We start from the raw sequence: 24429 nt of genomic DNA, 5'->3' as shown, positions 1-24429 counted from the left end.
CGTGACTACCATTGTCTTAGCTGTCAGAATGTCTTTCATCTCCTTATTTGATACTAGGGAGAGTGATTGGTATCTCTCCTATCTTTGTAGCTTACAGCAGTTGGTCCAAGCCTTTTTCACATGTTCTGAGCCTCAAGACTTTCCCAAACCATTTCCGTGATCCTGTGATTCACCAGATTAGTGCAATGATAAGATGGGTTTCACTCACTGTCTGTTTACAAGAAAATCTTTGAAGGTACTAATCCTGCTTCAGGAAGGCTTCCTGGTTGCTCTATCAGATTTCCATAGTCCTTAATTTATCAACTATCATTGATTTGATCATTTCTGTGAATAGAAAACATATTGTAATTTTGGACACAAAAGAAGGTCCTTTTATTACTGTATTCAAGATAAAACACTACAGAAATAATTGTGGGACGGACTCAGGTAATGTTTCCACAGAATCCGAAGATATGGCCCTTGCTATTTGCCATTATGTTTAAAGGCTTGAGCCTTGCTTAGCAAGGGTGTCTGTGAGCCAAGGAATACTTTTCTGTGTTGATACTTTGTAGTTATCTGGAAATCTGGATGCTCTTACCTTTACCCTTGTCTAGAACTATCCATCATGTTGGCTACATTCCTGCTGAACTAGATATGTGGAAGTTGCTAAGTAGTTGCACCTGTTTATTATTATAAGTTGTACAAAACTGCCATTTGGTATTTTGTCAGGCAATCAAACTTTAAATTTACCTCATATCAAAAATGATCAGCAGAAGGATTAAGCCAACTGTAGTTTGGCAAAGCTGGAATAACATTGTGACATAAAAGCACTTTGGCTTATGGAAGTAATTGTGCTCAGTCAAGGAAAGTCATTTCTGCTTCGAGTTATGAGGAAATAATATGTGTGGTAACTGTGCTTAACAAATGACATTTTGTAAATTAAAGGCTTTAGGATTACCTCATGTCAATAAAACACACTATTATCCTTGATTTCAAGTGGAACAGCCTTCACACTCTTTACATTCATGGTTGATAGGCCACAGCTGACTGTAATGCAAACATATGCCAGAGAGGTGATATTGCATCTGACTGAAGTCTGTTGGTCAATGTCATTATGAACAGACCTCTAAATCCTATCATCATCACTTAACACTTGATCTCAGGTTACTTTTAATGAGGTTGTTACGTGTCTATTTGTGTGTATATTCCCTTTTGTCTGCACTACAACCATTCAGTTGCTTGTTAGGGTTTTCAAGAATAGATGTTAGTTACAAAATGTCATGTTGATTGTAGCAATGACTGGAAAGGCAAAAAAAGTTTGGTAAATAACAAACAGTAAATTCAATACGTCTCATATACTAAGCAGGTTTGCTTCCCACATAAATTACTTTGACAGGGTGAATATTAAGATGAAAGTAATAGCTCATTGAAGTTCTAGTGATTTCCCCACTAACCCCAGTATCCATGTTATGTTTGTAATTGTGTAGTTGGGTATTTGTCACTTTTTTGGTAGCTCAACCAAGTTATGTACAAGTTGCCTGACAGGAACTTACTTATGGCTACCCGAAGTCTATAACACAATACATTAAAGCTTGCACACAGAAAATGTTATTGTATTGTACTAGTTAAATGCCTGGTAAGCAGACGTTTTGTAAATTGTTAGTAGGTCTGATCTGGGGAATTTGTCACAGTCTGCAACATGCATCCTAAGCATGTAGTTCTCATCCATGCCAAGTCACATTAGTGTAGGATAACGGCACATACACAGCAAAGCAGGAGAATGTGTTTGCTGTCACTGAACCACAGAAGGCTCTCTCTTGCCCACTTTCACTCCACTTTTTTACCTTCTCTTATCTTGCATTGTCACTCTAATCCCTGCACAACCCGTGTATTTTCCAGCTTTTCTGCAGGATCCCAGTAGTCAGCTGTGCCTCTCTGGAATGAACTTGAGATGACACTGATCAACCCTCTTGCAGCATGCAGGATCCTGGGAACCAGCAAGACCATGCTGTGTATGTGAGCTACAACCCAAAGGGAACATATAGCCTTGGTCTTCTTGCCCATGTTTACAGGTAAAAAACAGTTTTCTGTCCATCATGTCTACAAACTCTGCTCCTTGAGGTAGCAGTTAATTAGTTGGTAGTCCAATGTATTTCATGTTTTCAAAAGAGAGATCCCCCAGTTTCAGATATAGCCCTTCATAGTAGCATAGAAGCAGGATCACAGCTATGACACCCTTATGTATCTCATTCAGCCATAGAGAATGGGGCTAGTGAACCAAGTAGCCCCCAAACACTGGCCTCTGCCCGCACCTGCAGCTGATGGCTGGAAAGCTAGAACGAAGAGGGGAGAAGTAAGTGTGAGACCTGAGGAGGCATGGATTTGGTTGAAGAATAAATCTTTGATAGAGACAAGAGCTTGACGTTGAATGACTTTCCCCATAAGAAAGGTCTAAGGTCTTAAACTGGTCACCTAAAAACTGATTTGTTGGCTAACAATTATGATAAGGTTATTGAAAATTTGCCAAAGGGGGATAGGGAAATGGAGAGGGAATGGGGGTTACCATAGAACCACTTGCCCCCCCGCAGGTCATTCATTCTTAAGATGAGGCCATTTTATAGACCTCCCTCTACCCCTGCTTTTGTTGCTGTTGTGTTCATCAGCGGAAGTGAAAATGGAGATTAAGGTTGGTCATGGAAAACACAACATCAGTATATTGATATATGGATAAGAGACTAATGTTTACTTCTTAAACTTTGGCTTCTACATAGGCCCCTGTTGGGTAAATCGTTTTCCTCAGAAACTCATCCTGATAACCTTTTCTCTCTGCGTGGATTTATGATGTTTACAGATGTGCTCATCTCTCCAAAAAAAAAAAAAAAAGCCCCTCTGACTCAGTGGGGCAGCCATCTTTAATCCAGTAAAGAGCACAGGGATTTGGTCGCCCCTGGTCTGCCTGAAGGCCTTTTGGAAACCTCTCGGCCGTGAGAATGGGGGCTGGGGTTGGAGGTGTGGGTTGGGGTTTGTGTAGCCATGCAGGAGGGGCTCGGGACAGTCTTTGTGAATTTAGTTAATCTAATTTGAGCTCTGTCCCCCTAAGGCCCTTTTTCTCCCTCATCGCTGCCCCAAACATCAGTCAAAGCTGGGGAAAGTTTCACGTGTCCCTGGTGAAAATAGGCTTTGTTTAGTTTAATCCAATATCCTCATGTAAACTTGAGGGGAATGTAACTTGGACCATCCACTGAAAAAAGTTACAGTATCTCTCCACTAAAATGAAAATCTGATACACATGGTGTCTGAATAATATAAGATGACATTTCTGAGACTTTACTACTAAGGTCATGCTGAACATACAACATAAATTCAGGATACCAAAGTCAGTGTTAAGTGTGGCTTTGTATGAAAGCTAATCAATACGTTTGTATGGACAAAAAACAACCGCTGATTAAGGGTAAGTTTGATGAGGATAATCAATCCTCATAAATAACTGTGTAAACCCATATGACTTAATAAAATTTGTCAAAGCACAACTTAAAATGTAGGCCATATGCAGAGGTGTTTTGGCTGCTTATAGAATGTAAATGAACCACTTAGGAGCTTTTCTTTGGAATTCAACACCTCTGATTAACTCATTGTAATGCTGTCAGATATCAAATAGGTCCTAACTCATTAGGTTCTGCCTTTGATGTTGCTGCTGAATATCATCAGGGTCTTGTAATCCTTTCTTAATGGCTCAGTGGGTAGGACAGTGGTTCAACGAAATGATTAATGTGACAGCTTTTCTCACCTAATGTTCCCAATGTATTGCATGAATGGTTTGAGAATTGGTTGATTTGTTTAGGAAATACAACAGTAATTATGTTAATGCTGAAAGACTGATAGCAAATGGTAGATGTTTGCTTTATCAATATGCCCCAACATCCAGCTGTAGAGACGCACTCCCTCTTATCTCCACTCCTTTTCCTCTTCTTACTCCCTATAGCTTGCTCTTTCCTTAGCTTTGTAATTTTAGTGTGTTCCCCTCTGCCCTCCCTTTTAACTTAAGGCAATAGGTGGTGAAGGGCAGGAATGCAGCCGTGGGACTGTAAGGATTTATCACACTAAGGTGTGAGGGCTGCTGCCTGTGCTTCTGTGCCTCCAGATGTAACAGTTGAGTGCCAACAGCATTCCCACCATGAAGCCAATACAGAATTTTATTGCTTCTTAAGTTTGATACTTTAGACCACATACTCTGTGGCTGCAGGGTGAATGGTGGGAGAAAAGCGGTCAGGTACAGAGGGTTGAGAAAAGAATGTATCAGCATCTGTGTGTAGGTAAATTTTCCATCTAGGATTTGTGAGATTTATTCAGTAACCCTCCCAGCAAGGTGACATGAAGCAAAATAGCTAATCTCCATCTTTATATTTTCTGTCTACTTAAACAAGGACTCTCTCTCTCTCTCTCTCTCTCCCTCTCCCTCTCTCTCCCCTCTCCCTCCCCCCCTCCCTCCCTCCCTCTCCCTCCCTCTCTCTCCCTCCCTCTCACTGTCTCCCCTCCCATTCCTCCTCTTTCCACTCCTCTCACTCTCCCTGTCCCTACCTCCTACTCTGCCTCTCAGGTTACGATGACTGGGGGTTTTCTTGCTTCTATCTCGTAGTGTGTGTGTGTGTGTGTGTGTGTGTGTGTGTGAGTGAGTGAGTATGAGTGTGTCCCTTTGCACTGAGCTGTGTCCTTGTCCCTGCCTCCTGGCAGCAAGGAGCCACCCAGCAGACGGGTTGTGATTGGGCAGGGGAGTGGGGTTCTCGACACAGTGCGGTGCTGACTGCTCTGGGACGTGTTTCAACAGATGGTCGAGGTTAGAGAGTGTCATCACATAGAAGAGAGGATTAGAAGAGAGAGGTTGTCTTCCAGGAGCCGTGTGGTCCCCCTACTCTTCAACCCCGAAATCTCTGCGCAAGACGTAAGCCCCTCTATGAACAGAGGGAGACCTGGTAAAGAACTGCAAGGAGAAAATCTGAGAGGAATCCTAGCCTTGCCTCTCATTCGGCCGGCACTCTGCTCTCCTGCCTTCCAGGTACTTAACAACTTTCTAACTCTCTGTTCCTTCTCTTGTTTTTTAACTTTCTTTGCAGTGTCAGTGTCAGTTAGTTTATTTAGTGAGCACTATGTTTCTGATGCAGCTTGCAGTCTGTAGTCAGGGAGTGAGGACTGGCATTAGTAGTGGTGAGCTGTTCTGTTGCTGCAGTGAATCAATGCTGTACAGCAGCTCTGTATGTGCGCAGGACCTCATACTTTTCCCCCTGAATGACAGGAATTCCCTCCATCACAAATTCTTCTGTCTCAAAGGATTAGAAGGCAGCACATTCCATTAACGCAGTTTTCCCACTTATCTAATTTAATTTCTGGTTTTCTGAATTTAATACATCTGAAAGTCAGAGGCACCAATTTAAGAAAAACTTGCTGTCTTTAAAAATCTTGGCTACATAATGAACTATGCCATTTGGGAAATCCTATAATTTAGGGCAAGGCTTATTTATTTTATTTTTTTTTTTAAGTCTTGAATGGATAAGTTTCTTATTTTATCCATAAACTTCAATTAAGTAATGGTTATAATAATAGCTTTCTTCTTAACTTTGTCAGTTCCTTTAATAGGACTATTTTTCAACCTTTCAAACTCCGATTTGACATTTAACATTCCCTCACTTCGGACCAGATAAGTTTTTCATAAATCTTATTCAGAGTGCACTTCTGGCAGATCATGTCAGTATACACTAAATGGATGAGCTGCTGAAGAGTGCTTTCCGGACAAACTGTCAAAGCTAAGCAGAAAGGCAGAGACTCAGGGAATGTACACCTTACTTTAGCTATTTAACTCGAGTCAAGTGAGAAGGGAAACTTGCCAATGGAGTGGGAATATGATGTATCGTATTTATACCTAGCTTGAGGCACTGCGTGTGTGTGTGTGTGTCTCTGTGTCTGTACGTGTATGTACAAGGTGTTTGCAAATGGAGATTGTACAGCTGTGAAAGACTGTGTGAACAGCAGCCGCCTTAAAAGAGAGGAGGTTTTATGGGTGAAAGCTGCTGTTGTGTGACTTTGTGTTTACCTTGGTAAACCAGTCGTAGCCTCACTTCCTGCTTGTTACTTGAAGCATTTGTGATGTGATGACTACTGCTTTAACATTGGTGGAAATGTTCATACCAAGTTGATGTGCAAAAGCAGATCGATCAGGGAAAAAGTTGGAAGGTAAGTTTCAGGTACTTTTATTTCAGTTCTGGCATAATTTGAGCCATTTTAAAAAGTTTAGTCCCATTTAGACTTCATTATTTCTTTTAATGTATAAATCTAAATGCTGCTAAATGCTTTGAAATTTGCTTCTATAAGATTAATATTTGCTGCAGGTATGCTTGAAAGAAGCAGAATGTGACTATACCTGTAAAAACTTTCAGAATAAAGTCTGTGAACTTTCTCTGCCTCTGTCTGGTAAATACTGTAATCTGGAAGAAAGCAACTCAATTTTCCAAAAATGAAAAAATATTCCTTTTAGCAGCTGCAATGATTGTAAGGTGTAACAGACTGGAATAAATGTCATTCCTCTTAAGAGTGTTTCCTTACTGGATGGGGAGGCTAATGGAAAGATAGAGAATGCAAAAATTATTAATGTATTGATGAGATTGATCCATAAATCCACCCTTCACTTCATTTTCACCCAGAAGCGTTTCAATCGATTTTCTGATCTCCCTTTCCAGAGCCAAAGCGGCTTTGCAGCTTTTTAAAAATGTGGCACTGACTGCCAGTTCAGAAGAGAGGGGAGATCCTTTAAACAGTTTAGTTCACTGTGCTACAAACAAGAGCATAAGCAGCTGCTGCAAATAATTAGGTTCTGGGGGGTTGGCGCTTGCCAAGACAAACGTTGTTCCAGTAGCAGTGCTGCCATCCTTTGAATCTCTTCTGTGTGTGTGTGTGTGTGTGCTTGCAGGCTTGCATATGTGTGTGAGAAAACAAGTTAAGTAGGTTATTCTTCTGATGAGTGTGGTGAGTGAGTGAAGTGTATAAAGAAGAGGTAGTATCTGTGGTTTCTACTATTTGTGCAAATGGGAACTGAAGTGGGTGTGCATATGTGTGTCTGAGTGTCTGTCCCTGTACTGTAGTGAATCAGGCACTACCCAGACATCCTGCATGACTTCATATGTACCGACATATAAAGTTGCAAGGCATTTAGGAATGACACGCTAATTGGTACAGGAAATGAAAAAGACCCTAAATATGTACTCATAATAGTGATATTTATAATAGATCATTCACAACAACTGCACTTTGCAAGATTCAAAGATGTAGGAGCAGTAAAGTTTGAGGACAGTCTCCTGCATGTATTTTAACCTAAAGTCCTTTATTTTCATTAACCTGGAGGAGTTTTGACATGATTCTGACAACTCCACAAATCAACATCATAATTGTATCTGAGTCAGTTATCAAGCTGCATTTACCTTTCAGTTTGACTCTACTGGGACAGAAGTTACATATGAGTGCTATCAAAAAAGTGTTGTCTTTGCAGTATAATTGAAAACCCTGCCGTAGGCTTCTGTAACAATATAAAGATACTTGTTGCTTACTACAGGAATTGAGATCGTGTTGAAATGGCGAAAACTGGATCTAGAGCATTAACCAGACAGCTCAGAACTTCTGATCACTGTGGATTTCATCAGTAAATGTGTACTCTCAGTAAAATTCTACATTTTTGCAGTGACCGACTCGTCTTTATGGAAAATGCTCTATATCACTATAGTTTGTGTGCGTTCTCTTGTGTGCAAGCATGTTAAGAAAAGATTTCCTAAACCATCCTCTTCTTTGGCACTTGTTTATCTCTTCAACTTAATGATAGTGTTCCACATACAAGCCTGATTGCATAGTAGCAGAAGAGTAGATTGCACAGTTCTATCACTGCAAGTGGCCAGTATTTGAACAGTGAGCATTTGGCATGCTTTTATTTATGTGGGTGCATGAAAGGCTATCTTTAGATGAGTCAGCCACTTTCTTTGAGTTCCTTTGTTTTCCTTACTGATCAAACAAGTCCATGAAGTTTCAATATACACAGTCATACAGGCCTTAACTATGAAGTTCTTTTGACTTGTGAGGACATATTGCCAGGTAATTCTGCAGCACACATCTGGCTGAACACTGCCACACACATCTTGGTTCTATTTTGGGGCATTTGGGCATTCACAATAGCACCCCCATGTGTTGATTCAGTCTCTCATTTGAGCAGTAAAGGTTGGGGCATGCAAATAATACATTCAGCTCATCACTGCAAGAATGCCTGACGTGTCCGATTCTGGCATTTATTTCCTTAGTCTAGAGTCTCTACCTGATGATTAGCTTGAAAAGTTTAAAGATCATTCATTTTCAACTGCTTGTCTGTTAGGGTCTCGGGGGTTGCTGAAGATATACTTAATACATAACATAACTGAGCCTTTACTATGTAACATCAGAATGAAGGGAGTGAGAGATGTGGCGAAAACTGCACACAATGAATAAAGCCTGAGTAAGAGAAAGAGGATGTTTTCTGTGAAGTGCAAAGCAGCTTTTGTTCAAAAGTCACTACACACAGATGCAGTATGGACTGAAGTGGGAGAAAGCGAAAAGCTTGGTTAAAAGAGACAACAGAAGGGGAAGTGGAAGAGGGATAAAGTAGAAGAGGCCAAGATAAGAGAAAAGGGGGTGTGAACATGTGATAAACAGGAGAGGGAAGCAACAGTTTAAAGTGGAAGGAAAACGAGGAAAGTGATCTTGTCGTGATCAGAGGTTTGATCTTGTGCACAAGTTGTTAGCTGTCACCCACACGTGTGCACATTTGAAACACATGAACATAAACATAATCTTGTGGCACAGCCATGTACAAAAGAGAAACAGAAAAACGTGTACATACACACGCATCCACAAGCTTACCCCCTCCATCCTCCACCCCCCAGAGAGCTGCACTGTCCCTGCTTTGTCATCTCTCTTGTCCAATAATCCCCTCCCCAGGGAGAAGCAATCTGTTTTAGATTTGAAAGAGAAAGGGCTCTGCCTGTATCACGTACAATTAAGCAGCCGTCAGAATGCGTTGGCGTAAGTTTGGAGGGAGAAGTGCTGCCACTGGGGGGTTGTCCCTTTCATCCACCGCCTTTCCAGAATGGAGATAATGGGGTGGGAGGGTAGGAGGGATGGGATGGATGGAGAGGGGGCAGAAGGAATGAATACGTTTCCTCACCCCTCCATCCCGCTCCGCAGCTCGACTAATAGAAGCCAGCATGCGTTTGTTTCAGCTCTTCTGCTCCCTTTCTTTCCTTCTCTCCTGGAGTGGGCAAACACATTCAGCCTCTGCCAGCACTCCCCTCATCTGCCCATGTGCATCTGTGTGTGTGTGTGTAGATGTATGTGTGTGTTTATGTATGTGTGCATGCATGCATGCATGCATTCACAAGTGATTACTTATATGTGTGGACTTGGCCATGTGCTCCTGGTAGCCTCTGGTCCTGTTTGCCCTTGCTCAAACAGCCCAACTTTGCCATTTGTGCGCTGGATCTTTGAACAGTTGTGGAATTAAAGCTTGAGTAAATTTATTTACGCTGACAAGGTCCAGTGTTGCATGACGTGCATTATCTTCGCTTTGCTGTCCTTGAATTGCCCACAGCAAGTTAAGCCGAGTTTGCTTGGTGTCTCTTGAACATGGGATGAGGAATTGACTGCATTCCTTCAACCTTGGCTTGAGTGTAAAAGAATGGAAGCACTTGGAAGGGTGAGCTTCCAGTTTAATGCTGTTTTAAACTAGATAGTATTCCAGGAGATATGGTATTTTAGGTATTTTACAATGCACTATTTACCAGGCAGGATAAAGTCAATGAAATGACAAATGATGTTACTGCATGCTTTGGAAAGCCTCACACTGAGCCAGAGGCAATGGAAAGGGGAGCTCCCTTGTGTACAAATTACAGGTTACGTGTCTGTCTGTGTTCAAGTCTGACTGATTCTTACTCTGACTCTTTGACTAAATGACTATGGCACACACACGGAGTGTACGATATCCAAATACACACACATATGTTGCCACAGGCATGGGGAGTGCTGAACAGGCACAGGTGCAATCAGGCGAATGCGTTTTTATGAGTGGTATCATGTTGGTGTGTCACACTTTGTTTATGGTGTCCAGGGTCACGCAGGAAGGTTCCCATGGTCTATGTTTGTCTATGGTACCCAGAGAATATGTCCACACATGCTCCACATTTTAGGGGTGTCTAGTTTCATGTGCCAGCAGCAGCACCACACTTAACTGAGGTTTGCTGACTGAGCTGCTTACATCTTTCTTTTAGCAATCCACTTTTCCTTCTTTTCAATGATGGCCTCTTGGAATAGAGTTGGTTTCTTCCTATAGATATAAATTTGTGAAAACTCAGTTAAATGTTGCATGTTTAGTGACATTTCATTTCCTTGCATCATTAGTGAGTGGATTTAGTTTATAGATCAGTAGGTAATACTGTTACTTATAATAAACTAAAGAATCTTTTCAGGTTAATGAGTGGCTAAAAGCAATAAAAACAGTCCTTCAATCTGACTATCAAAAACATCTTTACAACATTATCAGAAATCTGAATAACCTATTTATCACAACAATCTAAATTCATAATTGGGGACATATTAATTACACAGTTTATTCCTTTAGTTGGCATATAAAAATCCTTGATCAAAAAGGTTCTTAACTTAGTTTTTGTCAGGTTTAATATTGAATGAACTAGAGCTCAGTTTGTTAAACGTTTGTCTTGATAAATCTAGTTTAACACCTTTTCTCTTAATTTGTAATCTATGCACATAGAGAAAAACCTGTTCGTTCCAACAGCTCACACAACTCTTTGTTTTCCTTTGATAATGTTCAAATTATACAACAGAAGGAATTCAAGTCACACTTCTCAAGTCAGCAGTCATTGAACTTTGCAGGGCGCTCTCATTCTCTCTCTCCCTTTCTCTTTTTCTGTACCACCAAGCTGATGATTTCATGGAAAAGAAGTCAATCTCTTTATTCTTGACAATTACCTCAGTGGAAACCCATTGAAGTAATTTGCCATAGCTCTCTTTTGTGGTAAAAGGAATAATTTATCTGGGGTATATTTGACGCGTCAAAGAGACAAGAAAGCCACCCGTGAGTGAGCAGTACATTATGCTCTTTCTTGCTTTGAATTTCTTGCAGATCTAGCAGCCTGATAGACTGTTTCTGATGGGAGTGTCTGGAAGAATAGAAATGTGCTCTTTTTTTATTCATATAGGGTTGGCTATCACTAATAGTTTCCATTCATGCCTTAAAATAGATTTGTATAACTTCGACTGAATATGTTCTGCTTGTGATTCCATATTTTCATATCACACTCTAAATCAGTGGTTTCCCCTTTGCTCAGAGCGCCTCCCCTCCTTTTTGCTCTCTCACCTTTGTCCTCACCCTCTTAAATGGTAGTGCGCTTTTGAACTTGTAAAATTGAACCTTGCTTAAAAAGCAAGTCTTCTGGAGGAACGGTACACACCTTAGACAAAATACAAGAAAAAATGACAGCTTTTGTGTTTTCAGAGCCCAGACAGAATGACAGTAAGTATATGTGAGTGATACTACTGACACTAAACCACATTAGTCACTGACACCAGTGTTAACCTTTCTCTTAGATATACAGAGCTCAACAGAAGGTACCTATTGTTCACACTAGGAACATTTAAATACACATCACCTTCAGGACAGGAACACACATGCACACACCCATATGCAAATATATAAAGCCAGCTTTGCCCATTTCTGAAATGACTTTGTGTGGTGTTTCTTAATCATGTCCCTCTTTGAGTGCTCAAAAGCCCTTCATGATTGCCAACAGACCACCTGGTGGCCTACAAACCATTCCCACTTTGATGTAAATTGGAACAGGATTAGTTTAATTATACATTAAGTTGCATCCATAATATTGATGGGGTGGTCTGGCAGCCTTGGCACTACAAAGGGTCTCTTGCTAGGTCTGGGAAAAAAAAAAACATGTAGGTTTTTGACAAATAGCTGTGAATGCATCTACTCTAGGTTCACATTTCACTGAATTGAGGCCGTTCTTTCTCAATAAAGCCAGAGCGTTGTTCCCTAAACACACTACATACCATTGGATGGGAATCATTTTTAGCTATAGCATCTGATGTTCTGTTGTAGCATGGACGAAGCAAAGATTGTGCATGCAGCTCAAGATATAAAGTGCTTTATCTGTAAATATGTTGAAACAAAGAGCCAGTGATCTCTCTTAACTACCTAGCAATTGGTTTTCTCAGTGGAATTTGGTGATAGAACCTACAGCAATTTAGACATTTTGGTCAAACAAATCAGTGAAGTTAAGAGTCTGAAAACACCAGGGTTTGAGCCCGTTCCCAGTGCGTGGCCACAGCCAAGCGAGTGCAGTGGGACAGAGCTCTCCTTCAGCGAGCGCAGTGTGGCAGACGGGTGGGTCTTGGTGGATACAATGTGCTGCCCTTGGCCTGTCGGGGACAGCGGTCCCTGACACAGGCCCTCCTCAGTGTAAAAGGCTCTCGTCAGTCCTCATGGCAGCAGACCAGCCGAATTCCCTTGGATTACAGAAATATTTGGACAAACCTCAGTATTAATCTAAAACCTTGCCATAATAATTCTTTCCCCACTGAAATGGAGAGCAGTCCGTTTTCAGCGTGGTCTGAAGCAATAGAGACCTAATGCTGTTGCTCTTTATCTCTTTTGAATTATTTCTCAGGTCATCTTGCCAGTTTTAATGCACTATATATCTGCAATTATAATTTCATGCTCTCCACAATTTCTTTCAGCAGACATTTAAGTTGAAATAAAGCTGTGGAGTTATGATTGTGTAGTTCTACCAAAAGGCTTTCATTGTTTTTGCTAGTCATGCAGGCTTTAGTCACAGCATTCAAAGTATTCCATCAGACTTAAAATCCCCACTCATTGAAATTATTCAGGACTGGGCAAAGAGAATGGGGAGAAATGAAAGGGGATTTGAGGTGCTTTGAAATGGCTATTGTCTTTAATCGCAGGGACCTTTATGAATGAGTGATTTACTTTAAGTGAGCGTGGCATCTGGTTTGGGTTTGACTTGCATCTTGTTTTGGGAAAGTGAACCCCCTAACCCCCAGATGCAGCATGTTAGCATGAACAAGATTCAAAGTCCAGGGTACATGCACATTATTGGACAAATACATTTACAGAGGAATTTTCTGATGTGTCTCCTTAGTGTGTCTGCTGTTTTGCCATAGCACCTTGTAAATGTACAAATCACTAAGTCGACTACTTATTGAACAGAAACAAAGAAATATTCTGGGTTTCTTTGGCCCACAATAAAATACATATACAGGCCAATCACAAGCAGACTTTTACAAGACTTTTGTTACCTTTATACCTCCATACTGAACCCCCTCCATTCAATGTTTTCCTCCTTCAGAGGTTCTCCTCTTAACCCCTGTGTGTGGGTAGCCTCAGGTTGCTGAGGTTAGGTTAAACAAGCCACCATCAAAGCCATATTACCACTCGGGTCAGAGGAGGGTCAGGGTGCAGCAGGGTGTGTGGTTTGAGGCCCTAACTGGAGGGCACAACTGCCAGCCAGCCAAATAGTACTGTCCTGAATGGTTACACAAGCAGCAAATCTATTATGTTCAGCTTTACTCGGTGCACAAAGCACAGCTGTCTGCGTAGCCATACCAAATCACTGAGCAATGCTTCTTGTGCCAAAGGAGTGCAAGTGAAAGAGCTGTTTTCTGCAAGTCTGCAAGTAGAAAAAAAAAAACCTTTACTATCATTAAAGTAGAGATTAGTGTGGTGTTTAGGCGTGCTAAAAGTCCCTACTGTTGATGTTCATTAATCTGAAAATTACACATCTTTTATGTATCTGGCAGCTGTGTGACTGAAAACTTCATAGTAGCCTTTTTGTTGTAGTCCTTTGAACCCCTGGGCATTTTACGTTCCTCCGATCTATCCCAATATTCCTCCCCCAGCTGAACCATGATGAGTACAGTAAAGGCTCATTTAAAGGGTCATTAGTGCTAATCCTCCAAAACAATGAGGAAGGAGAAACAATGCACTCCCTAGTCCTCTAATTCTGGCCAGGAATAAAGACCTCTTGTCTGCTCCGCAGATGTGTAGAAGAAGCCTGTTCTACTTATATCACGCTAGATGACATAAATAAATGAGTCATTCAAAATTAAGTGTTTATGAAAATGGCATGTAGCATTACTCTCAGAGAGAATTATCAAGGGCTTTATGAAATTGGCAACATAAATTGACATCCAGATCCTGGACGAAAATAAGAAACAGTCAATAACTGGAGAAACAGTCAATATTCAGAAGCCAAGTACATAATAACTTTCAGGTTTCAGCATATTAAATATTATAATAATATATTTGTGTATTTACAGTGTATTAGTTGTTAGTTTTGAATATTCTGTCATGTTTAGAGCTGGATATACTGGGGACCCTCCCTGGTGTCTCTTATGCTGAAGTGTGCCTGAAGGCAAGAACTCCAGATAACACTTAGTGAACTGTGTGTACAAAACAAAGCACTCAGACGTAAATGTGTTTCAACACACTGATCTAATTCAGTTAATCGTGATAACAAACTATGATTAAAGCAGTATTTATTCTGGCCGATATAGATAATTAAACTACATTACAACTTTCAAATCTGGAACAAATACAATTTTTAATATACTAATGAATATAATATACTGCTTTTTTCTTAGTTTTCTTTCTTGTGAACAGAAAACTCACTATGTGCCATAGGTCTTCATATAGCCAACCAGCAGCCCTCTCTGGCAGATACAAAGCTCCTAGAGATCTTTGTGCTCATAATTGAACTTCAGATGACCTAGTGAGGAAAGTGGATCAGGTTAAATTAAGTTAAGATAAGAAGTAGCTTAGAGGACAGTGGGAGTTCTCACAGCTGTGTCATTTTGCCTGCCCAAGTTCACTGGCCATGATGTGTGGAACTTAATGAACCCCACTGTTGCAGTCACTTCAGACAGTGTAGCTATTGATACCACAACAGCAAAGCACATCAGCACCAGAAACTTGGTGTCAGATTCCACAATGAACCTACTTGTCTGTTTTCTCACTTTTCCAAGTTGCCTGAAGAGCTAATTCCTGGGTCCCATTGGCATGTAGTAATCAATTAGAGCTGGTGCTACCATTTCACTATCAGCCTGACCAGCATACAGTTGATTTCAGGTCTACCTCTGCCTGACAGGAATAAAGACTTGATTTTTCTGTAGATATGGGCTCTGTCTATTGTTTCTGGGAAGAGTTCCCATTTATGTAGAAGGACTTGGCACCTTTTAGCAGGATAATGTGTTTTTCTGGGAGAACGACTTGTTGTGTGTCTTATGACTTGTCATCATATGTTTGTACAGTACTTTGTGTTGTGTGTGTAATTCACTGTGAGGTTCTATGCACTCCGCCACCCTGTGCTGGGGGGGTGTTTGTCCAACCGGCGCCAATGTTTGCAAAGGGCTGTCACGATGACTGGAGTAGAGTGGCTGGCCCAAACACTGCTCGTCTGAAATGCAGGACAGACCAAAGTGCTCTTAAAGCTCTGTCTGAAGCGCTGCTTATCACGGGCAGCATCTAGCCAAGCAGAACAGATAAATGTCAAGCAAGGCCAAGAACATGACTTTCCTCATCTTCACACAAAGTGATTGATATGAAGACATCTATTCATGGAGCGATGAAAGTTGAAATACTTGCACCCTTATTTAGGTTAATGTGTAATTTTTGCCAGTTTGTAGTGGCCCTTTGTGGAAATAAAAGTACCAGAGGAGGGGGAAGACACGGCGCTCAGTGGGGTTTAACCAGCCTCAGGTGTAATAGACCTGCCCCTTGCTTGCAGCTCATTAACTCAGAATACTGAGCAGTATGGTGCCACTTACTGAGGTTTGCTGCCCATAAGGCACGTTCACAGGCAGTGATGGAGCACTCATGATTACAGTGCGATGGTTCATGTCATAGCCACAAACCATATAACCACATGCATTATTGTTGCAGAGGGTTAACAGCTAATTTAATACTCTTTTTGTAGTTTCGAGTTTACCTGTGACCACAGTCTTTTATGATGGATTTCTAGTCAATTTGTTTTAAACAAATGTGACATCTCTTGATGACACCATGAAGTCCAAACATCTGCAGTTTTCTGAACCTGGAGTGAGTTTTTGCTGAAGTTGAATTTAACATTGGGCACTGGCATCTAGGCAGAATGGCGATTGGTTAGCGCTGTTGCTCCACAATAAGAACATTGTGGGTTCGGTTCTCGGGCCTGGGGGGTTTCTGTGTGAAGCTTGCATGGTTTCCCCATGCTTGCGTTGGTTTCCTCTGGGTACTCCGGTTTACTCCCACCGTCCAAAGACATGTTTGGGGAATTGGTGACTCTAAATTATCCATAGGTCTGAGTGTGAGTGGTAGTTTGTCTCTGTCTGACTCTGTATGTTGTTCCCTGCGAAGGACTGGCGACCTGTCCAGGGTGTAGCCCGCCCTTACCCAAAGTGAGTTGGGATTGGTTCCATCACCCCACTGCAACCCAGACACGGAAAGGCGGTAGAATATGAATGAATGAATCACTGGTATCTAGGACTTTCACTGTCAGCTATGACATTGTCAGTGAGCAAGAGTCTCCAAAGTGCTGTAATGACTCTGTGGTAATCTGTGATTGGCAACAGTGGCGCTAGGGTTAATGTAGCGGAACCCTCTCTCCGCCTCCCGTGCCCCCTAACCCCAAAACCCCGCCCCCCTAGTGTGGTCCCATCCTCCCCACCAGCCCTCTGTCACGCTTGACTCACCAAGGGGTGACTTTTGAGTGACAGGTGGAAGGTCGATTGTGATTGGCTTAGACAGCATAGCCGCTGTGAGTGTTTGAGTGCAGACAGCCAATGACAGTCTCAGCACACTTAGCTAGACAACAGCTCTCTAGTAGAAATGGAGAGTTTCCATGTGAGTGTTATCTGACATAGAAGGATATTGAAAAACATTAAAAGCCCCAGGATATTGTGAGAAAAGCCCAAATAAAATGAGATTCATGGGATTCTCTGAGGTGAGATGTCTTTCTCGATCTTCACTGCAGTTTTGCTGTTAAAATGTTATTTAGGCTGCCAGAATGTCATTGTTGTTTTTGTTGGGTTTTTTTGTTTGTTTGTTTTGTTTTGTGTGTTGTTGTTGTTGTTTTTTTTTGCCAATTCTTCTCGGGAGAGGAGAGAGGACTAATGAGGTTTCAGTTAGCACGCAACATGTGTTCAAAGTGTTGGGTAAATTTAACTTGGTGGGCTTGAGGGCTGAAGCATAAAAGAATGTTTTCTGCCATAAACTGTTGTGTTTGAGTGGGATTTGTGACCAGATGCACACAATTAATCTAAAGCAAATAGGCTGAAATCTCCCTTGAAGGATTCAAGGCTATTCTTTTTGAGAGAATAACACATATCTCTGTTCTACTGCTTAAAAATTACCTACTTTATTGTTCTTCTCCCCCATGTTCCTGCCTGTAATTTCTCAATGTGTTTGCTCTTTCTGTCGCCCACAGTCAACAACGGCTGCAAGAGCTGCCTGGGTGTGAGTGAGTGACCTGGCTGGACCTCTTCTCTAATCCCTCCATCTTCCTTTCCCATCTCCTTCCATCTCAGACATCATGCTGATTCAGTGGCTGGCCTGGTTGGCCCTGCTGTCCCTGGACTGGGTTCCAGGCAGCTGGGCCTTCACAACTACCAGGGCTCAGGGCCTGAGGGGCCGCATTCAAAGAGACCGCAGAAACATTCGGCCCAACATCATCTTAATCATGACCGATGACCAGGATGTTGAGTTGGGTAAGACTGGTCTACCTGAATTTAAATGGAGCCTTTTTACTTTTACATATAGGTTTTATATTTTATTATTCTTTGTGATACTTTTTTTCTCTCAATGCTGCAGTCTTGATTAAGTTCTTTGTCCTTGTGGATATTTGCATCAGGATGTCCTCCACACATAAAATATTTAATAGAGGCACTTAGGCAGAGCTGAATGGCCATCTGGCCTATTAGTTTACCACTTAGAGAGTTCAGTAAGAAAAAGGTCAAGTAATGGAAATAGATTGTGTAGTATTCAATCATGTAAAAATGCATAAAATACTCATTGTAACTGTTTCACTCAGGACTAATCTTCATACCTAACTCTCCAGGTTCTCTCCAGGTGATGAATAAAACCCGTAAAATCATGGAAGACGGAGGCACTTCTTTCACCAATGCCTTTGTCACCACACCCATGTGCTGCCCGTCACGATCATCAATGTTGACGGGGAAGTACGTCCACAACCACAACACCTACACCAATAATGAGAATTGCTCCTCCCCTTCATGGCAAGCTCAGCACGAGCCCCGTTCATTTGCTGTTTACCTCAACAACACTGGCTACAGGACAGGTTGGTGAATGGCAACAAAGGCCTTCTCTATACATTCAACAACTAAATGTTGTCCTGATAGTGTGTCCCATTATTGTTATTCTTGTTTAACAGTAGCACTTTCAGGGGATGATGTTCACATGTATTGGGCAACATTTCATGATAGCCAAGATACTGTCAGTCACTACCAGCTCCAATGCCGTCCTGCCCATTTTATTTTCACATCAGTAAGCTAGACTCCACCACCCTGCCTGCGTGCCTGCTTGTCTGCTGTGAGTAATGCAAACACGGCATGTGTGCCAGGTTGCTGTACTGTCTCTTCAGACAGTAACTGTGAGTGATGGGTAGGCGTTGGACTGGGTAGCTCAGTGGGGTCCTGTGGGCTGCAGTGTGGCCTGTGGTTTTTGAGCTGATGCGTTAGTCTGCAATTAGCCCTCTCTGGGATAGACTGGCTTCCTGCCCAGCCTATCCGAGAATCCAGTGCAGTGAAGCCAGGGGAAAAGAGGCGATGCAGAAACGTTGTGCGTCAAGTACAAGTACACAGATGAAGTCCCACAGACATACAATATTAAGATTTTCACAGGAAAAAGAAAACAAAGCAATAATGTACTGGTGGCTTAAAACTTTCATTAAAAGTTATGTCAGTATACTAAATGTATGTCTCCTTTCTGTCCTCTCTTCTGTAGCCTTTTTTGGCAAGTACCTCAATGAGTACAATGGCAGCTACATCCCACCTGGGTGGCGTGAATGGGTCGGATTGATCAAAAATTCTCGCTTCTATAATTACACTGTCTGCCGGAATGGTTACAAGGAGAAGCATGGTGCCGATTATGCCAAGGTAGGTTATCTCATAATTTCTAACAAGGGACCATTAACTCAATTACTCATTTGTTTTCCTTTATGACCCAATATTAAGACTTTTCCTGACAAATTGCAGGTTCGACTCATATTTTCAGTGAAACACTTATCATGGTGTTGTGATCCAGGCTGGAAGGAATTTTCCTTCAACAATTAGAGGGAATGAGTTCAGATGATGTGACTTGATGTGGCATCTCCTCTTTCTGCAGCATCCCTTTATTATGACGCACCTTACCTCAGCATTTAGACCCAGTAAAACTGAAGCATCTTTATGAGAAGCCAGTGGTAAATGCCACCTTGTTTTTGTCTCCCCTGTCTGTCTGCCCAATTCACCCACCTCCACCCCCACTTTGAAGTGTTACAGAATGACTTTGTGCCGTAATACCACAGTAAAAAAGGTGGAGAAATTTAACTCAACCACTGTCAGACTGCGGGGATGAACACTGTGGTTATACTGTCTTTTTGTGGCTCTGCTAGGCATTGGTCATCAATCTTCCCTAGTTTTTTTTTTTTTTTTTTTATAAGAGCTGTCAGCTTGTTTTTGCAGCTCCATGCCAATATCACTCCAGGTAGCATAGTCCACAGGACATGAGGAATCCATGAGGAGGGTTTATAGTTTGGATATGTGTCAAGTTTCAAGATGGCCTGCCTGAAAGATGGCTAAACAAATGTTTGGATCTGTTATTACTCTGCCAACTTGGACTGAGGTGTAACCCACAAGTTGAGGCAAAGGTGTTTACATGACATGGCTTGGTCAGCAGATTGTGGTTTGAAACCAAATGGATGCATTATTTGCTATTTATTGCCAAAACCCATCAACCTGCTACCTCGAGGTCAACCACAGCTCCTCGTTTTAGATTCACACAGCGCGAGAGGGTCATGGTATTCCACACAGACTGTAGCTGGCTACACCATTCATTGTGTTTAGATGAGGCAAACCTAGTGATTTCATCCAATTAGATCCCATTTGATTTTCCATCTGCAGAAGGATGAGTTCATTGAGGCTAAGGCCTTTGTTAAAGCACTTTTGTGTGAGGTTTAATTTGAGGTTATAATCCACACACTTTTTCCTTCAAATTACATGGTAAAAGAAAACTTTCATAGAAGACACAAAGGAGTCTGCATTGTGAGCCAGGTGTAGTGCATCTCTGAGGATCATAAAGCATGTTAACATTAAAAATGTTAAATTCAAAGCCGCAATCCCCTGCAATCCCCCTGCAGCACTCAAAGGTAACCCACATATTTTTAATAAAAACTTTAATTTCACATGCTAAATTTAATTGGATGAATGTCAACCATGTGTAAATGAGCTTGAATTATCTGACTGCCACTTAGCACTAATCATCCCAAAGCGTTCCTGGGAAAAGTGATACTCTTCACCTCTGACCATTTTATAGGTCCTGGCCAAGCATTCCCCATGACATTGTCACTTCCTTCTGACCTGCCAGAGCCCTTAGCAGCAGTGGCTCATATTTTGGAGAGCTGGCAACAAGAAGAAAACAAGTATGGCAATGCTTTGCCTTGTGCATGCAATCACCAGCCTCCGTGGGCATGTGCAGCTGCCAGGCCATTAAAGCTGGCCTGGCTATAAAGCCTATTAATAGAGACAGGATGAATCAGCCAAACCCACTTCTGACATTTCAGGGAAATCACCCTTTACCCTTTCATTCTCAACCTGGCACTCCCTTCCGCATGTTGAATGCCTGGCAATGAAAGTGGCATACCAAAACTGCAGGTAGAATGAATAATCTGCTGCTGGAAACTTGGCAGATATAATGGTCATTTTGGTTCAGCGCGTGAGCCATCGTATCTCCAAAAGAAAAAAAAAAAAACTGACTACAGAGGAATAAAGGTTTTGAGAAAGTGTCATGCCTATGGATTATTTGATATGACAATTTCACATTTTCTGAGTCTAAGCTCTTAAAAGTAGAGATGTGTTAAAAGAAAAAGGGGCAAAATCAAATGAAGCTAAGTAGGAGCAGAGAATATAGCCTGGGGGGAATTGGATGGTGGGAGCTGTCATAACAACATACCATTTGAGAGCACCAGGCTCCTCTCACAATCAAGTGGTGTCACATTCAATACTGTTGAGATTCATTGATGAGGCAACAGCCCATGTACTGTACACACAGACTCCAGCACACACACTTTGCATTTACACACACACCGGCAGGCTGCCAGCTGTTGACTCGACAGATTGGTGCTGTAGTGTACTCAATGGCCCCAGTTCATATCCCCATTGGCCCCACTCCATGTATTTGAATACGACTGAATGAGGAAAAGCAACATGTCATGGTGATTGGTCTCTGAATTAGTTTTATCAAAGCTTGTGTTGTTTCGCAGTTTTCCCCAGTTCCACCCTCACTTTTAGTCTCCTCTAGATGTGATTTTCGTCCTGTAGCACCTATTAATGATGTTGATTTTTGCCCCTTCTTTCTAGGACTATTTCACAGATCTGATCACCAACGACAGCATCAACTTTTTCCGCATGTCCAAGAAGATATATCCTCACCGTCCTGTGATGATGGTCATCAGTCATGCTGCCCCTCATGGCCCAGAAGACTCAGCACCTCAGTATGCTGAGCTATTTCCAAATGCTTCTCAGCACATGTAAGTTACATTCAGGCTCACATTATTACACCCACTCCATCACAAACACATAAACCTCAGGGTTTCTACATGGCACTAAGGGTAGTCTATATGTAGAGATGATATGCACAGATATTCTGGGAGCTTTCATCTGCTGCTGTGTGGATTTTTCCTTGTTTGCACAGAATTTGAGTTTTTATGATTTGGTGTACCTAACATTTTAACAGTTTGCATGCCCCTCACTCCCCAGTGATGACAGCCCGCTGGGGCCGACAACTTGGCAAGTGTGAAATCAAAATGATTTATCATCCAAGAATAGCTGGGGCACATACCACGTTTAGTGATGGCTTTTTTTTTTTTTTTTTTACAGAGCACCATGTTTAATTCCAAGCCCACATTGGCCTCCCACAAGTCCGATCTTTGACTTGAGGCCGCATTGCAGTAAGCTGGGTTGTTCCATGGCAACATGCCCTCTTGCTAGGCCCTCCAGCAGGCTCCTAGGGTGCACTACTCCACTGGGTGGGGGAGGGATGCTATGAAAGGGGTTCAAGGCTGCTTTCCCAGTGGTCAATGTGTTTCTCCACTTCCTTCCACTCACTTTCTATCCCACTTAACATTCCCCTGTGTCTGTTTGCTCTACCTTTCTGTCCCTCTATCTTTATATCTCTGTTTCTGAGTGCCTTTTATCTCTTGGTCTGTCTCCCAGTGTCTTCTCTCTTTCTCATTCCTGCTCACTCTCCCCAACCCTCCATCTCCTCCTGTGTAATTCATAGACTTCCCGACCCTATCCATATCAATCAGTAGTTTTTCCCTGCGGCTCCTGGGACAAGAAGAATGCATTGTGTGCTTTGGAACACCCTTTGTGACATTATTAATTTATTTTTAGCCTAAGCCTCTGGGTGAAGGGGGCGGAGCTGGGGCCCAGTAGTGACTAAGAGGGTTGCCCTAGTGAGCTTCTGTATGTGCAGTGTGTGGGGAATACGTGCTGTGGTTGCTGCAGTAGCACAGGTGGTTGGCAAGGATGGATGATTGTTTTGCTATTTGTTGACAAAACACATCCATAGAAGATGATGCAGGGATGAAATTATTTTTCCCGTTTATACACATACTTGATCTGTTTTAATTAATTGAAAAGACATGACTTAAATTTTGTTAGGTCAAACATGTTTTATCTTTGCCACAGATGTAATGTACAGCTAATTTTTAATATACAGACTTGGAAAAACACTGCGTGGCAGTCAAGGAGGAGCCGCCTCATAAATCAACTGAGCATCTGTACATTTGACAGCAGCAATAGCAGGGGAGGGTTTGATGCTAATGTCATTAACATTCCTCAATGTCGGTGTTTTTACTGTCTCTTTGATCTAAGCCAAGCTCCTGACTTATTTTAAACACTATAAATATGCTGTGGTTTCTCAGTGGCATTTCTCTGTTTAGTAGGGAGTAAAGAGAAGTCATTCTGGTTGAACTAAACAAGTTGCCTCAGGGAATATCACTAATCCCCATGCAGGATGTGTCGTAAGGTAAGGTAAATTAGGCATTCTAGTGTGCGGCAAGGCCTTGGCTTGTGTAATAGAGGGCTAATACCACAAAACAATGACTTATATGTGACAGGTGGCAGGTGTGACCTCTCCTATTGACTTGCTTCACTTCAGTGACCTCTGCTTTCCTGGTTTCCTTGTGCCTAGGGCCCCATACTTTGGTGGCCCATTGCCCAGAGACTGGTTCCTTTGTGAGGTTTATTAGACCGCCTGGCTAGGTGGGTGAAGAGTTCACTCTTCTCACAGAGCAAGCCTGAGGAATCAAGGGCAGAAGGCAGCTCACCCGATAAGAGCAAAACAGTTCCCATGGCAGTTCTTTATTAAGAAAATCTTGATACTTTTTCCAGCAGTTGATTATACAGGAGTTTAACTTCTTCTTTTATAGTTTGTAGTTTGAACTAAGAATGACTCTCTTCCTGTTGAAGGGAAAATAAAGTTCCATATAATGCGTACTATTTGGATTTTAACTGCAAAATCTTGCTGACCATGAACTTCATACACCAATACTAGTCTAGTCTATATATTCCTTCCTCCTCTACTTTAAAATTAATCCCACAGACAGGTGAACAGTTTCTCTCAGCTTTAACTGGACAAATAAGACTGTTTCACCCTCCTTTTTATTTTATCCTCTTGTTACTCTCCCATTTTAAATGACCATGACTTATTGAATTTTTGGTCCAGAAGTTGTTGCAAACTTGACTTTGGGGCCTATTATTTTCTTAAGCACGTGCCAACCCTCAAATGACTTGTCTGTGCCAAGTGTGCAGTGGAGCAAAGAGACTCTCGTCTCTGTGTGAGAGGAGAGATGGTAAGAGAGAGGTGTGGAAAAATAGGGAAGGTGCTAGCTGCAGACTATAAAGATATTTCCCTTACAAATAGAGCGCCTATTGATGCATGACTGATGCAACAGACAACTGTGGCACCTGCTACTGAGCAGTAGTTTGTGAAAAGTATCAGACTGATGTTTTTTGGCATTGTAAATGAACCCTTGTTACATGCTCCCATAATGCAGGTAAACAGATGTCCATGAAGGTTTTATTTATTTG

The 24429-nt window shown here is 41.9% G+C and overlaps 1 protein-coding gene across 5 annotated transcripts in view; it reads left to right on the top strand.

Annotated features, from left to right (window-relative positions):
- Positions 1–4658: 4658 nt before the first annotated feature.
- The window catches only part of sulf1 (sulfatase 1), a 34284-nt gene continuing 14513 nt past the window's right edge, over positions 4659–24429 (top strand). For 3 of the 5 annotated variants that reach the window (XM_029528605.1, XM_029528603.1, XM_029528607.1), the window contains exons 1-5: positions 4660–5032; positions 17547–17826; positions 18177–18416; positions 19082–19233; positions 21694–21863. In XM_029528605.1, the coding sequence (XP_029384465.1) occupies positions 17652–17826; positions 18177–18416; positions 19082–19233; positions 21694–21863 (737 nt within the window). In that variant the 5' untranslated portion in view covers positions 4660–5032; positions 17547–17651. Of the gene's footprint in view, positions 5033–17546; positions 17827–18176; positions 18417–19081; positions 19234–21693; positions 21864–24429 lie in introns of all 5 variants that reach the window. The other 2 variants (XM_029528606.1, XM_029528604.1) reach the window with 2 other exon arrangements.

Source organism: Echeneis naucrates, chromosome 20 (assembly GCF_900963305.1).
Source record: "Echeneis naucrates chromosome 20, fEcheNa1.1, whole genome shotgun sequence".
In the NCBI taxonomy this organism is placed as follows: Eukaryota; Metazoa; Chordata; class Actinopteri; order Carangiformes; family Echeneidae; genus Echeneis; species Echeneis naucrates.
Note: the sequence above shows the minus strand (reverse complement) of the source record. Positions and strands in the feature narration are given on the sequence as shown.